The 14,754-nt window shown below is 40.3% G+C and overlaps 1 protein-coding gene across 1 annotated transcript; it reads left to right on the top strand.

Annotated features, from left to right (window-relative positions):
• The first annotated feature begins 2,562 nt into the window (after positions 1-2,562).
• On the top strand, positions 2,563-12,413 carry stk24a (serine/threonine kinase 24a (STE20 homolog, yeast)). The gene is made up of 11 exons (XM_031858418.1): positions 2,563-3,136; positions 5,881-6,111; positions 7,014-7,070; positions 7,216-7,324; positions 7,428-7,585; positions 7,979-8,164; positions 8,264-8,409; positions 8,528-8,660; positions 8,783-8,845; positions 9,019-9,155; positions 9,261-12,413. The coding sequence occupies exons 1-11, from the start codon at positions 3,092-3,094 to the stop codon at positions 9,292-9,294; spliced, it is 1,299 nt and encodes a 432-aa protein (XP_031714278.1). The 5' UTR covers positions 2,563-3,091; the 3' UTR covers positions 9,295-12,413.
• Positions 12,414-14,754: the final 2,341 nt, after the last annotated feature.

The following is a 14,754-nucleotide window of genomic DNA, read 5'->3' as shown; positions in this document are numbered from 1 at the left end:
CTGCAAAAATGAAAATCTAAGTAAGATGAAACATCTTAAATCAAGGCAATATTATGCTTGTTTTTTGTCTGACAAGATATTTCTTTTTATGTTCGAGCATTTCACTTGTTTCAAGCGTTTCAGTCCTTAATTATCTTAATAAGGAATTATGACTTGTTACTGAGATTTTATTACTGGTTCTGAGCAAGTTAATGCTTGAAACTAGAATTGCCATAATTATAAGGCTGTTTGATCATCACTGATGAGTCCAAAACTGCTTTGTCAAAGTCAGAATTTCTTATTTCAAGCATCCTAACCTTTTCATCAACGACCAAATGGAATTCATTGTTTTATTGTCAATCTTACAACACAGCACAGCAGTTATGTATTCCTAGAGACAAAATACAGTACAGAGCAAAGACAGCACTTAACAAAGTCAAACTGTTTAAGAACAAACTTTCTCCTCGGCCTGTCTCGTCCTTTAGCAAGCTAAAGTGAGTGAGCATTGTGCTAACATCTCATTTGGAATATAAAGGTTGCCATTACATTCATCTGGCCAAGATGTGGTTGTGAACATAAGCAGAAATGCCATGTGATAATTCTGTACATCTAAATGGACTCTTAATACATTTGATCTAACAGACATTTAAAACAACCTCCAATAAACGCAGCCAGTACTATACCAAGATTCAGATGATTTACTGTATTTAGTAGCTATCTTTATAATTACGTATTTTCACAGCCGTATACTTCAATAGTTTAACTACAAAGATAGTTAGGGTTAACCCTAACCCTTTTATTTTTAGATGGAGCCATTATTTTACTTGAAATGAGAAAACATGTATTTATGTATTTCTATGTATTATTTATAATCCATCCAGTTAAATTGGAAAACTGCGAATAATAATTGTTGAATTATAATTGATGTGTACTTTCTTTATTTGATTTGACAGTTGTTGACTACACAGAGACGTTGTCACTATATATATGGCACTAAATAGCGCAAATTAGATATTGCCTCAGAGCTGTCCAGGTGTCTTCTGTGGAGTTGTTGAAAACAGTAGGGGCAGGTTCAATTCAATTCAATTTATTTTTGTATAGACCAAAATCACGAATCACAAATTTGCCTCAGAGGGCTTTACAATCTGTACACATACGACATCCTCTGTCCCAGGACCCTCGCATCGGAACAGGAAAAACTCCCCCAAAAACCCCTTTAACGGGGAGAAAAGAGGAAGAGACCTGTGGGAGAGCAACAGAGGAGGGATCCCTCTCCCAGGATGGACAGAAGTGCAATAGATGTCATGTGTACAGAATGAACAACATTTACAGAGTTACAACACATTCAATGCATATGACAGAATCACGGCAGGAGGCAAGACCAGGGTCCAGGTATCACCAGGATCCATGGAAACCTGCGAAGTGGGAAAGCACAGAGACTCCGGTGAAGGAGCAAAGTCAGCAATGTGCGTTAATGGTATTGGTACCTGCGATGTGAGAAAGCATAAAGAGTGAGTGAATGACAGCATAAAAACACTGTCCTAATGTAGGAGGTTAGAGTAAATCCCAACATTTTACATAGTTAGTTCATTATTTTACAATTGTATGATTATAAATACTATATTTCAAAATATCCCTCCTATAAGCAAAGCTCTCGAAGTTTCACTGTACTTATATGTAGAGGTCACACAAACGGGATTTTCCAAAACAATAAATCGACTTTTCAAAGTGGTCTTTAAGTTTGTCTTTTTATTTATATAATATGTTATTATTATAATTGGGGATATAGGATTGGGCATATTTTAGGTCTTGGATGTCATATTTATCTGAACATTTATATAAATAAATATATGTGAAGATAGCGTCATTTCTAAACCATACAACCGTAAATTTAAGAAATGTAAAAACTGAACCAACAGTCCAAACATCACAGCTACATAAATAGGCTACACACGGAGGAAAAGCAACACTGCAAGTTTCCATCAGTGACAACTGTGCTTTTCTTTTAATACGTTTTGTGACGCTTCACAATCGTTAATCGATGGACACATTCAGTGCTTTGAAAATGTTGACATCAAGTTGGATGTAGGCTTTCTCAATAACTATCTTAATTTACAGATGCTAAATAAATAACCTTACATATTATTATTGTTATTACTATTATTATCGGCCACATCACTGCACAAAATGAGACTAATAGCCAACAATCTAGCGTTAAGTATTACAATTACACGGAAAATTAGGATTTTAGTTATATTTATACTATATTTATCCCGTTAAGGGGGAAATTCGTCTCTGACCCATCCCTGTATACAAGGGGCAGTGGGCTGCCTATGACGGGCGCCACATGACCCGTCTCTTTTCTTGCGGTCACCAGACAACCCTCTTAACCCAGTGAGCCACGGTCGCCCACCTCTTCTACCCATCATGCCCTGGGGTCAGTCGGTGGAGAACAATTCTGCAGCGCCTCAGCCTGGCTCTAAAATGTACGCACGTTTTCATGGCGTCAGAGCAAGTCGGACGCAAATCTACCCAGCATGCATTGTGGTCGCCGGTGATCGATTCTGTGCACGCCTGGCTTATGTCGAACGAGCCTAATGACGACACATGCACCGTCGCCTCTCCCTCGCTCTGATTGGTCCTCCGGAAAATGAAAATGACATTAACCAAGATGGCGCTGGGCGACCGAGAAAAGTGATGAGAGAATAGAACAACAAGCGATACAACTAAATAACAGTGCGCATTTATTTACTCTGCGCGACACTTTTCAGACCAGACGTCTATCTTATCATCGGGGGACTGCAAAGCACGCGCTGAGAGTCCGCGCTGGTCTACAGAGATCTAATTATTCAACTGTTTGCTAGCTGCTAAAGTAGCTAACGCTCGCTAACTGCGGAAGGAGGGTGAGGAGAGTGAGGCAGGCAGCTCGAAGTACGAGCCGACAAGTCGAGCTCACCTCTCTGTTTTACACGTCAACTCACCTAAGTTATCCTTTGAGTTCGTGGGACGGACCGGGTCATCCCAACCAGAATCTAACGTTACACCTCTGACAAGGGAGGCAAAAAAAGGACGAGGAAAGGAGGAAAGGCGTCATCTTTGCTGATCTGACGCCATGGCTCTTTCACCTATTATTCAAAGTGGACTGCCGGGGGTTCAGGTAAAACACATATATATATTGTTACATTTCTAACTTTCAGAGGCACGCTTATTTGGTTAAGAGCCACCCGACATTTTACGTTTCCTCTGAAGTTGAGCTCGATGCCTGTAAATAACTTTATCTACAGGAACACTGCGTCATTATCTCGATCAACACTTAACGTTATCGCCTTTGCTGTGCAATGATTAATGCACCTATTTGTCAACTCTAAAGTGCACTGAATGACTAACGCACCGTTAAACCATAATTTATTCTGCTCGAGTTTACTCCTAATTTATGAACAACATTCAACTTGCAATTTAGTCCACGTCCACTGTTGTTATTGTGACCAACAGAGAAGTAATGTAATGTCAATGAAAGACAAGGAAGACACCAACTGATGATTACCTTCGTTTTCCATTAATCTGTCAATTCTGTAAGTCTACAAAATGTCAGAAGAAAAAGAGCAACCACCATCAGAATTGTCCTAAACATAACCCAGGGTGATCTAGGTCTATAACCAGCCATCATTTAACAACCTAAAGATCTTTAGGTTACATTGATATGAAGTCTGTAGTGAGAAGATGGAACCAGAGAATCTTTGGACATTTTGCACAATAGATTTATTAAATGATTAATTAATAGTTGCCATTTAATAACCTATTGATCCACTAATTGATTAAGTGACTAATAAATGCACGAATGAAGATATTAATTTTACAGTCACAATAAAATACTTGCTTATTAATATTCTGTAGCTTGACTTTATAGTAGTTTAAGATTTATTGTCCTTGTGGCATAGTTTTATTTTTATGGGCCACCAATGGCATAGTAGCTCGAATATGTTTTTTGAATAGTCTTTTGTTCAACTTTATTTTAGTTGAACCGGCCACTAGCTGCCAGTCAGGACACGTCCCGTTTGAAGATCACACTACAGCCTCTACAGACTGTGTAATCATAACGATCTCAAGGAGTGACCTAAATACTACTTCTCTTAAATTATGAACACAGATATGCACAGACATTACGCAGGTTCACGTGGTAAAAAACGGACCTGAGTCCACAGGTTAGTATCCAGAGAAGACTTGGCACTTGGGATGCTGGAGGTGAGCCTTGAACCCTGAGGCTGTGATGCGTGGAGGCGTGTGGTGCCGATAGGAGAGCATCAAACCCGCTTTTAGAGCGAGGTTCAGGCCGTTGTAGTTGTCGCAGTAAACCTGCTGACTGTGTATATGGCAAGTACATTCCCATCATGTGTAGTCTGTGGCCGCAGCTTCATTGTTCTTTTCCCCCATTGTTTTTACAGCGGTCCGCCTCGACGTTATGATTTTCACCTGGATGACTGACCACACCGGTGTTGTGATAGTATTTTGGTTGTGTTGTTTCTACTCTGCTTTATTCTGCACCGCTCTGCAGTCTTTGTTCTAAAGTCCCTTTGCTATCAAATTCAGCAGCCACCTCTTTGCCAATTTTTCAAAGTGCAGCTGCTCATCTCCCCTTCCACATAGGTTGACCACCGTGCATTAGCACGTTTACAGGAAACTGTTCTCTGGGGGTGGGGGGGACTGTGAGGCAATCTGCTCTCTGAGCCAAACAGTAGGGCTGAAAAATAACGAGCATATTATTTTGACTGGTGTTACAATTGCAATATCAGAGGGTATAATCATTTTTACATCATTATTTGTTGAAAAGACATATTAATAAGGAGGCCATATTGTGATTTTTAATATATGTATCCTTATGGCTGAGTTACCTGGTTCATTAAGCATTAGGCTTAAATGCTTTAGTTTGTTCATTTTAAAGCTTCTGCAAAAATATTTGTTTCATTTGAATTGTTCAGATAATCTTAATAATATATAGAGTGATGCTTTAACAAAAGAAATGAAGCTTTTTTTCAGGATAGACTTATTTTTGTGTAATATTTGACTATGAGATGATGGCACTGCAAACACTACTCAGACTGTTTAGACTCATGATTGCTGTGCGTGAAGGGAAACTGAACCGGCCAACTTGCAGACCATTATTTCCTCTCTGGTGCTCCATCCGGGAATGAGCCATTTAGTTCATTCAGTGAGTTCGCGTGTAGTGCTGCAGTTTCTGCTTGTGATGGAGGTCATTAAGCCTCAGTCTGTGTTACCATGTGGTCTCATGATTGAAGTGTTACCCACAGCCTCAGGGTAAAAAAAAAAAATGGTGACATGCAACGGTTAAGGTCCGGCTGAATATAAACATCATTTCTATATTTCACACTTTGCTTGAGTTAAATTACCCAAAAAATTAACAGAATTATGCGTTTGGGTGATTTCTCTCGATTAAATCGATCAACAGAAAATGTAACAGTTTCTATTTTGATAATTGATTTAATATGAAAGCAAACTGAGTATTGTTGGGTTTGAAACTGTTGGTCGGACCCAACAAGACATTTTTAGATGGAAACCGTGATGGGCAATATTCACTATTTTTGGACATCATAGACGAAACAATTAACCACACAAATTGTCTGCAGATTGATCTGTAATCGAAGCAGTTGTCAGATGCAGCCCTAGTGGTGAGGCTCAGGGTGCACGATTCATTTAATCTGTTTTTAGATTGCAGTGTATTAAAATCACAGGCTGAAAGTTCCCTGATTGCTGGCTCTTTAATTGCTAACTTGAGTATAGTGTATCCCAGAAACATGATGGGAGACACTAAGCCATGTTGCTTGTCAGACGTTACTTATGTTTTCTCTCTCTCTCTCTCCCCCCGTCCTTCTCTCCGTCACACAGAATTTCCGAGCGGATCCAGAAGAGTTTTTCACCAAGCTGGACAGGATAGGGAAAGGCTCTTTCGGCGAAGTTTTCAAAGGCATCGACAGTCGGACACAGAAAGTCGTGGCCATTAAAACTATCGATCTGGAAGAAGCGGAGGACGACATAGAAGACATTCAACAGGAAATCACAGTCCTCAGCCAGTGTGACAGTCCCTTTATCACCAAGTATTATGGCTCATACCTAAAGGTGAGGAAGAAAATCATCGTCAATCTGTTCCAGCTCCTGCTCGACATAATGCGTGTGTGTCAGTAGTGTATTCCTGCAAGCGTGCGTGCGCAATGTAGGTCATTAAATAATGCATACTGGCAATGGAACAAGTATTGCCTTTTTAATATTGCACAGATTGAAGGACTCAAAGTAGGCCGACGCTGCTGTATGTAGCTCGAGGACTTTTCAGAGTGCAGTCTGTAAGTATTTGGATATTGACGTATGTTTTACTCTTTCTGCTTTGTACTCCAGCAGATTCTGGCCTTTTTAAACATCCTATATAACATTTCTATAGTGATAGTAGAATTTCAGTCACGCCACATGTGATGGTGCTTAGAGTGCCTCTCACAGCATTTACTGTGGTACCTAACAGCAGTCAGGAGAGAAGTGGTGGTCCATTAGCTTAAGTTGTGTTGCTGGCTGAAGGAGAGAATTAAGGCTCATTAGTGTGTGTGTGTGTGTGTGTGTGTGTGTGTGTGTGTGTGTGTGTGTGTGTGTGTGTGTGTGTGTGTGTGTGTGGTGTGTGTGTGTGTGTGTGTGTGTGTGGTGTGTGTGTGTGTCCGCGCACTTACGTTTGTGTGTAACAACTCATAATGCAATAACTGCTCATAATGTAATAATTCAAACTTAATGTAATAATAAGCACATGATAAAAGCAAACCATGTGAACACAACGTATAAACGGTTTTCTGTTATTACATTATAGACTAAACAGAAAATGTTGAATAATGTAATAAATTCAGCTCATAGTGTTCTAAGTAACAAAAGGAGTACTCTCGGTACATTTACTGTGGACACGGTGAGTATGAACCGTTACTCTGTTTGTAATAACTACGATAACTTTGTACACCGTCTGACTGAATTCATGATTTATTTTCCAGGGTACGAAGTTATGGATTATCATGGAATATTTGGGTGGAGGATCAGCCCTGGATTTGGTAAGTATGTTAAAATACAGAAAGTGACCCTGCCATATGATAAACAATATGATTTTCAGGACATTATGACATTTATCTGATGTGTAAAATCTGTTCAAACTTCAGCCCAAAGTCACTTTCTCCTCTAACGCGTCCGCTCTTCTAGTTGGAACCAGGTGCTCTGGATGAAACACAGATTGCCACAATTCTCCGAGAGATCCTGAAGGGGCTCGAGTATCTGCACTCTGAGAAGAAAATCCACCGAGACATCAAAGGTAAGCCTTGAACAATCGTAGGACTAAAGTGGTTGAGACAAATGGCATCGTTTGTATCTTTTTAAGCACTGAACGTTCATATCTTTGTCCTCTTTGCTTTCAGCTGCCAATGTGTTGCTGTCAGAACAAGGCGAGGTGAAGCTGGCAGACTTTGGAGTGGCGGGCCAGCTGACGGACACCCAGATAAAGAGGAACACGTTCGTTGGTACTCCTTTCTGGATGGCCCCTGAAGTCATAAAGCAATCTGCCTACGATTCAAAGGTCAGACTCATTCCAGCTTCTATTGTTCTCACGGTGAAGTGTGATGTTAGAAAGAAGAATCCCAAAGAAAAACAAAGATGTGTGTGAAATCATTCCCAAATGATTTGTACATTTTGTCTTTGTTTTCATCGCTCTCTTGACCTCTGTGTTCAAGTTGTTGAGCACTTTTTTAAGACCGGTTTGCTAGACTATAAATGACCGAATACATATTTTTGGAATAACCACAACTATGAGTCAGCGCTTCAGTTTACAGGGGTTCCGCAAATACACCCATGCTGCTTAAGTCAGCCAGTTTAAATGTCATGTGTCTGTGTGGACGAATGTGAGATTCTGCTGCTTTATTCGATGATCTTTTCTCTCCCAAATGTTTTCTTTTGTATTATTTTTTTGCAGGCAGACATCTGGTCATTAGGAATAACGGCAATAGAACTGGCTAAAGGAGAGCCGCCGCACTCTGAACTTCATCCTATGAAGGTGTTATTCCTCATCCCAAAGAACAACCCACCGACACTGGAAGGAAGCTACAGTAAACCACTCAAAGAGTTTATTGAAGCCTGTTTAAATAAGGAGCCTAGCTTTGTAAGTTTTAAGGACAGTTGTTCACACCGTTATGAGTAATGAGGCCAGAGTATTCTTTTAATATTGACCGGTAAGTTTGTTTTCTGTGTTTTCCTTTAGAGGCCAACTGCCAAAGAGCTGTTAAAACACAAGTATATTGTACGGCATGCCAAAAAGACGTCCTATCTGACGGAGCTGATCGACAGATACAAGAGGTGGAAATCCGAGCAGTCTCGGGAGCAATCCAGCTCCGATGAGTCTGATGAGTAAGTTGTCTGGAACATAACAATCCATCCGGCAAGACGTCCCAACTTTACACTCCGAAGCAAAAATCTAGCAACTCTTGAGTACACTGATGATCCTAAACATCCTGTGTCACCGCAGGGAGTCAAACGGCCAGGCCTCTGGAGGAGACGACGCTGGCAGCGATGACTGGATCTTCAACACCATCAGGGAGAAGGACCTCAAGAAGTTTCAGAATGGCGCAGCACAGCCAGCAGAGCTTGAAAGGGAACAGGTGAGACCACACGCCATTGTAGAGAAAAGAAGTAGTGAAGCAGTAGTAGAGCCTCTTGTTGTGTCTGCGGTCTCTTAGATTTCCCCTTTTGACATTTAAATCATTTTTGTTTCCTGGTGCAGGAGAGTCCAAAGAGGCCTTTGTCACAAAGCTTATCAACAATCTTTTCTCCGCTGTTTACTGAGGTAATGGCACTAATGTTATTATCATTACTGAATGCATGATTTCAAGTAAAACTGTTTACAATCATCAATGCTCATCACAAAGAAAGAAATGCACCGTACGGTCAGATGTATTTTGTCAGAGACCGAGAAAGTCCACATTCTATTGGTATCTAAAATGTGTCATTTTTTCGCAGTTGAAAGAAAAGGGCGAGACGCGTAATGGCAAGCCGGAGGCTGTGGAGGCGCTGCGGGAGGCCATTTTCCTGGCAGAAGAAACCCACCCAGGGATCTGTGACTCCCTGGTAGCTGAGCTAGTGCAGAGACTTCAGAGGTAATCAGGGTTCATGTTATCTCAAGACCTTTTTAGGCTTGTTTTAACCCGAGTCCTGTTCAGTTCCCTCTCTAGATATTAACCCTTTTCTCTGGTGTTTGTCAGGTTTTCTGTGCCACAGGCTACTGCCAGTCATTGAGAGGCGCCACATCCAGCTTTGCTCTAATTTCCCACCCTGGTGGCAGCAGTCAGATCTTTTCCTCTGACCTCCACAGCCCGGGATGAAGTCTCCCAGGAAGGTCTCCATCACTCATTAGCCTGAAGCAAAATCCTGGCCTATATAATGTCTGTTCATACGCTAGCACACCACCTGAGGGTCCTGTTCAGGACAGTCGGTGTTCAGCCGCTCGGCTGCAACCACGACTGCCACCTGCTGTATTAACGTCCCTTCTCAATACCTCCTTCACAGCTGTTTTTTTTTATTTTGACGGTGGAGTCTGCTGTCTTTCTGCGAGGACTCTTTGAGTTATTGATTTTGATGAGCGTAGGTTTACACTCGGCATCCTTTTTGGAGGAAACACCTTTGCTTAATTAACTGTGTGCATGCGCGCGCGCGTGCGGCTGCGCGAGATATCCTGTGAAGCGTGCGGTGACGTGACGAGTGGGTTGAAGCATTCTATTGAAAACTCAGGTATCCTGCTTTAAGTGGATCGGGTTCTCTGGGAGACGGACAGAGCTCTATAGGGTGGCTGTACAGACTTGTAAATATGCTCATTTCTACAGATTCACGAAAAAAAACAACATTGAAGTGTTTGTAATGGAACCACTGTGTACAAACGGCCAAATGCAATCTGTAGATAATGGTTGTGAGGTAAATATTTTGCGAGACTAAAATGGCCATACATGAGATTGCCTTGCCTTTCTACTTGTTCTTTTGTATATCGGTCTTTTGATTTATTCCAGTTGTTAAACCTTCTAAGTACTCATCCAGTGAATGAGAAATGACTGCCCTCTATCATGTTTTACTCTTGATTTATTATACATTTCTTAATACACACTCTGCTGTGGCTGTAATAATGTTGCAGAATGTAAAAAATAAAACAAAAGGCTGGATCGATGAAGCCCCACCAGTTTTAAACTGCTCTGACGCCAGCTCCCGCTCCACAAGGCCTCCGCTTGTGTTGGTTTGTTGGACTCACCCCGTCGTCGTCTTCTTCTTCTCTTTTTTTTTTTTTTTTTGCGGTGTGTTTTTGACTGGTCAGATGAACCGAGGGTTCGTCCATTCATTCCATTAACAGGGCAGCGCTGTCATCTAGTTTAGGAATCAGCAGACTCCGTTAGTCTTCCTTTGGAGCTGCAGCGGTACTATCCATCTCCTCAGCTTACCCACAGCTTTAATTGCACTTCAAGTATAAATGCCTTTTTGTCTATAAACAAAGTAGCCATAACACAGTAGCACGAGACTTACAGCATTTTGCAGGTATGCTATCTGGGAGAACAACAAAAAAAAAAAGTCCACCTGAAGTCTCTCAGCTCGGACTCTGGAGTCGGCCATGCAGTGTTAATATTTGCGCAGCTGAATCTTTCCACTTTGGGACTTGTGAGACGTTTTCACTTGTACAGTAAAGACAAAGACTTGTCTCGTAGTAGAGGACACTGCTCTCAGATGTTAACATGAAGCCACAAGGTGTTCACTGCTACTACTTGTGACTGCGGTTAAAGAGGAATGTGCATGGTAGTGTAACAGTATAAAGCCCGTTGGTTGGCCTGAGCGGTATGTGTTGTAGCATACTGTAGCAGGACTGGACAGAGTTGAGTCAGCCTTAGAGTATTTGTGATGAATGGGATGAACAGTATCTGCTTTACTATGTTAGATCCGATGCTTCTGTTGTGATTTCTTCTCTTTTTTTGTTTTCCTGTGGCATTAAAATGCATATGCAGCAATACTTTTAAAAGACAAACGATAAAAGATCAAACATATTTATTTCATTCCTTGTCAGTATGATGCATGTATGAACAAATGGACTTATTTTCCTTCTTCTCAGACGAGAGGGCTTTTTATGATTCTTATGGAGTCACACGGGCGACATATGGTACACGGTACACAAGTTGAAGCGACAGTGCTGAAAAACACGATTTACTCACTTTCTCGGGGAGAGTTCGATTAGAAGATCAATCTGCTGTGATATTTGTCTGTTAAATATGCGGCTACGCTGGTTAGCTTAGCACAAACACTGCCTCTGTCCAGAGGTAACAAAATGTGCTCACCAACTAACACTTCATAGTGGTGAGTTTCACTTGTACAGTATCTTACAGGAGGCTTCTTGGCTCGGACCAGTCAAGTCAATTTAATATGCTGTGCAAAGTATCAAGTGATAATGAGATAAAAAAATAAAGGGGTACAATTCATTAAATCAAGAACAAAAGGGTACCTAGCTTAGCATTAAAAAAAAATGCACGTTTCACTACTTGCTGTTGCTTCATTTTATTCAGTGAAAGTGAGAAAGCGGTATTCATCCTCTTCTTTAACTCTCCGCAGGAAAGCGAACAAACATATTTCCCATATTCTCAAATGTGTTCTTGCTTTGCTTTTATCATTTAAACAGAACATTCTCTCCAAAGACTTTCTTTTCTTTTCTGCTCGCTAATTGCGGCGAAGTACAAAGTTTAATGCGTTAAAGTGGAGTACGTTGTTCGAAGTAGAACCCGGTTAACCGAAATCAAGAAAAGGTGCCCGACTCAATGTCACGGTTGTGTTTTCTGCTCTTCTGAGAAACATTACTCTTCATTGTAACTTGTGAGACGTGCCATGCCCCTCCATCCCAAACTGAGACAAATTCAATACATTTGCACCTTCGACATGGTCTGTGATGACTATTTCTTTTTATGTGTTGCACTTTGCAGATTTATTTAGTTATTTTCTTTTTTAAATGGTAGTTTAAAAGGCTGCAATGTTAATGTCGCAATTACACCCCTTTTATTTCCTTCCCTTTGTGTTGTATGGCAATAAAGCAGTGTGATCGCCAAGAGTCAATCCTTAGCACAAGTAGGCATATATTCTATGAAACTATTTTTATAACCCAAAAGAGCAGTATTATGTCATAGAGGGAGTAAAGTTTGGTTCTGTGATGTGTAAACGTTTCAGTAAACACTGGATAGCAATCACTTGAAATGTGCGTTTCATTTTGTGTGACTTTGCTGATGGTTCATAGTCCAGTATACATACATGTTTGCTAATTCAGGACAGTGCTGTGGGATTTATTGAAAGTTGTCAAATGATTTTAAGGAAAAAAAATAAAAAAATCCAGTACAATTTGATGAATGGTTTTTACTTATTTGAAATGTGCTTTCCTGCAACAACGTTTTAGATTTTCTGTGATTCAGAACCGTTTTCTGTGCATCCATCAACCTGAAGGGCCTCTAGTTCTAAACATCACCCGTCTTGGATGCTGTACCGTATAACAGTCTTAGTTTCAATTCACTTGAGCACAGTAGTCTGTGATAATGGTAGGTTCTTAAAATGCACACGTTTATTAAAAATCAAGAGATTAATTATATGAATTACTGAGTAAAGTGTTCGACCTTTTCAATTGCTGTCAAGTCTGTGACTATGGATTAATAACTTGAACTCAGAAGTATTGACTTTTAGGCAGCAATGCTCCAAAATGTGAAAACAAATGTAAAAGCTCAGTGCAGCTAAAATGTAAAAGGACTGCGTCATCATTTTGTAGTAGGGTTATATTTAGACATTGTATGTGAGCAGTAAAGTATTATTGGAGTCTTCTTTTCTTAGTTGGATGAAATGTGTGGTACTAAAGCCGTGATAGCTGGAATTTTAACAGCAACTTAAGACATAAATTGTGAACCACTTCTGAATAAGCTGCTTAATATTGAAATTAGCTTTTTTTTTTACTTTGAAAACTATTTATCTGAATTATTTTTTTTTTTTTGGTCACGCAATTGTAGACGTTTCGATGTCCATTTGTGCTGCGCACTTTAAGGACTTCTCCTTCCTGTTGGCTTAGAAGCTGACATCTAAAATTCCGTGACATCTACACTAACCGTCTCCAGCTGCGGATGAATTCCATGCAATGTGATAGAAAGCTGTACAACAGCTACTAAATGGACCTTTTAAGATGGTTTGTGACCCCAATATGACCAGTTCAAATTGGGCTACTTGAATACAATTTGATCATTCGAAAACAATTTTCCATCTTAATTTGTGAATTTAAATCATACGAATCCGCTGAGAAAGACCATGTGATGTGGTCAAAAGCTCCAGAACAGCTATTGAGTGGACTGTGTGGTGAAATGTATCAATTGATTATTTCCATGCGCATGGAAAGTCCTCTGTGGCAGTGTGCATGTTACTACACCTCATCACGTTTAGTGGAAATGATTTCAAATGGCCCAGTAAAAAAAATAAATAAACTGTCAGTAAATACCTCACAGCAAGTTTTATTTATACATCCAAAAACAAAAGATCATATTTCTCACACTATATACAGATATTACATACAGTGTTTTTACACATATTACATAATTTGTACACAAGAAAAATATACATAAAAATGTAAACCTTTGTATACAAAAAATACCTTAGACAAATTAAACAAGGACCAATAACAAAAGGTGACTAGATTAGCTCATCCTATCTTTAAAAACAGTAATACAGTACATTCATATGAGTATAGGAATTTGTCAGCCATCTCTGAATTCAAGCAGTTAAATGTGCCAACAGTACGAGCCCTGTTCATTTTTGTTCTACGTGGTTTTGGGGGTAAACTGGTGCAGTGACTAATCTCATGCTATGTGGATACAGCAGCCTTGCAAACTTTTTTTTCAGTTTTTCGGGGGGCACTGTGTTTATGACCATTAGTTACAACACAGCGGTCACCGAGAAGCCCCAGTCGTCTCTGGTGGAGCTACGGGTTTACACTTCACTGCGTGTTTTCTCTTTGGAAGGGAGAGACAGAACTGGGCCTTCTCACAGCTGGAAATGTGGGGGTCTGGTGCAGGCTCAGAGCTGGTAATGATGGCAGCTGTTCATTTAATGAGCATCCAAGCAAAAGAGGAGAAGAAGAAGAAAAAAGGCAAGACAGACACTGGACTAGTGAAACACCACCGGCCTCATCCACTCCTGTGCAAAGCTATGTTGAAAACAACATGGGTGTAATGATCCGTTTTTCTCCACAAAATGAGATTAAATGGCGATGCATATATTCCTATGTTTCATACCACCGAGAATCAAGCCAGTGATCGTAATCTAATATAACGCTCTCACACAAAAGGTTGCTGCCCCATGCAAATCTCAAGATTTCCACCTGGAGTTTAATAGCTATCAAAAATACTCCCCATCAGAATGTGATTTAAAAACTAAGATGATAGCAACATTGATCCCTCCAAAACGTACCACCATTTTGATAGCCATTAACAGACGAGAGACTCATTCTACAAGACACAGGTTCCACTGAATACATTGCAAATAACAATTTAAATCCATTGCTACTCAATAATTCACCAACATAGCCCAAGATAGAGACTTGCTACTATATACCTAATACTCAATGTCTGACAATCCGTCAAATGTCTAATATAATATCAATCAGAAGCCGTGGTTGTACTGCTGTATGAGTTGGTAACAAGGGGGAGGAGCTAT

The sequence above is a fragment of the Anarrhichthys ocellatus genome, unplaced genomic scaffold (assembly GCF_004355925.1).
Source record: "Anarrhichthys ocellatus isolate YVR2014 unplaced genomic scaffold, GSC_Weel_1.0 scaffold20, whole genome shotgun sequence".
Lineage (NCBI taxonomy): Eukaryota > Metazoa > Chordata > Actinopteri > Perciformes > Anarhichadidae > Anarrhichthys > Anarrhichthys ocellatus.
This window is presented reverse-complemented; position numbering and strand designations above follow the sequence as displayed.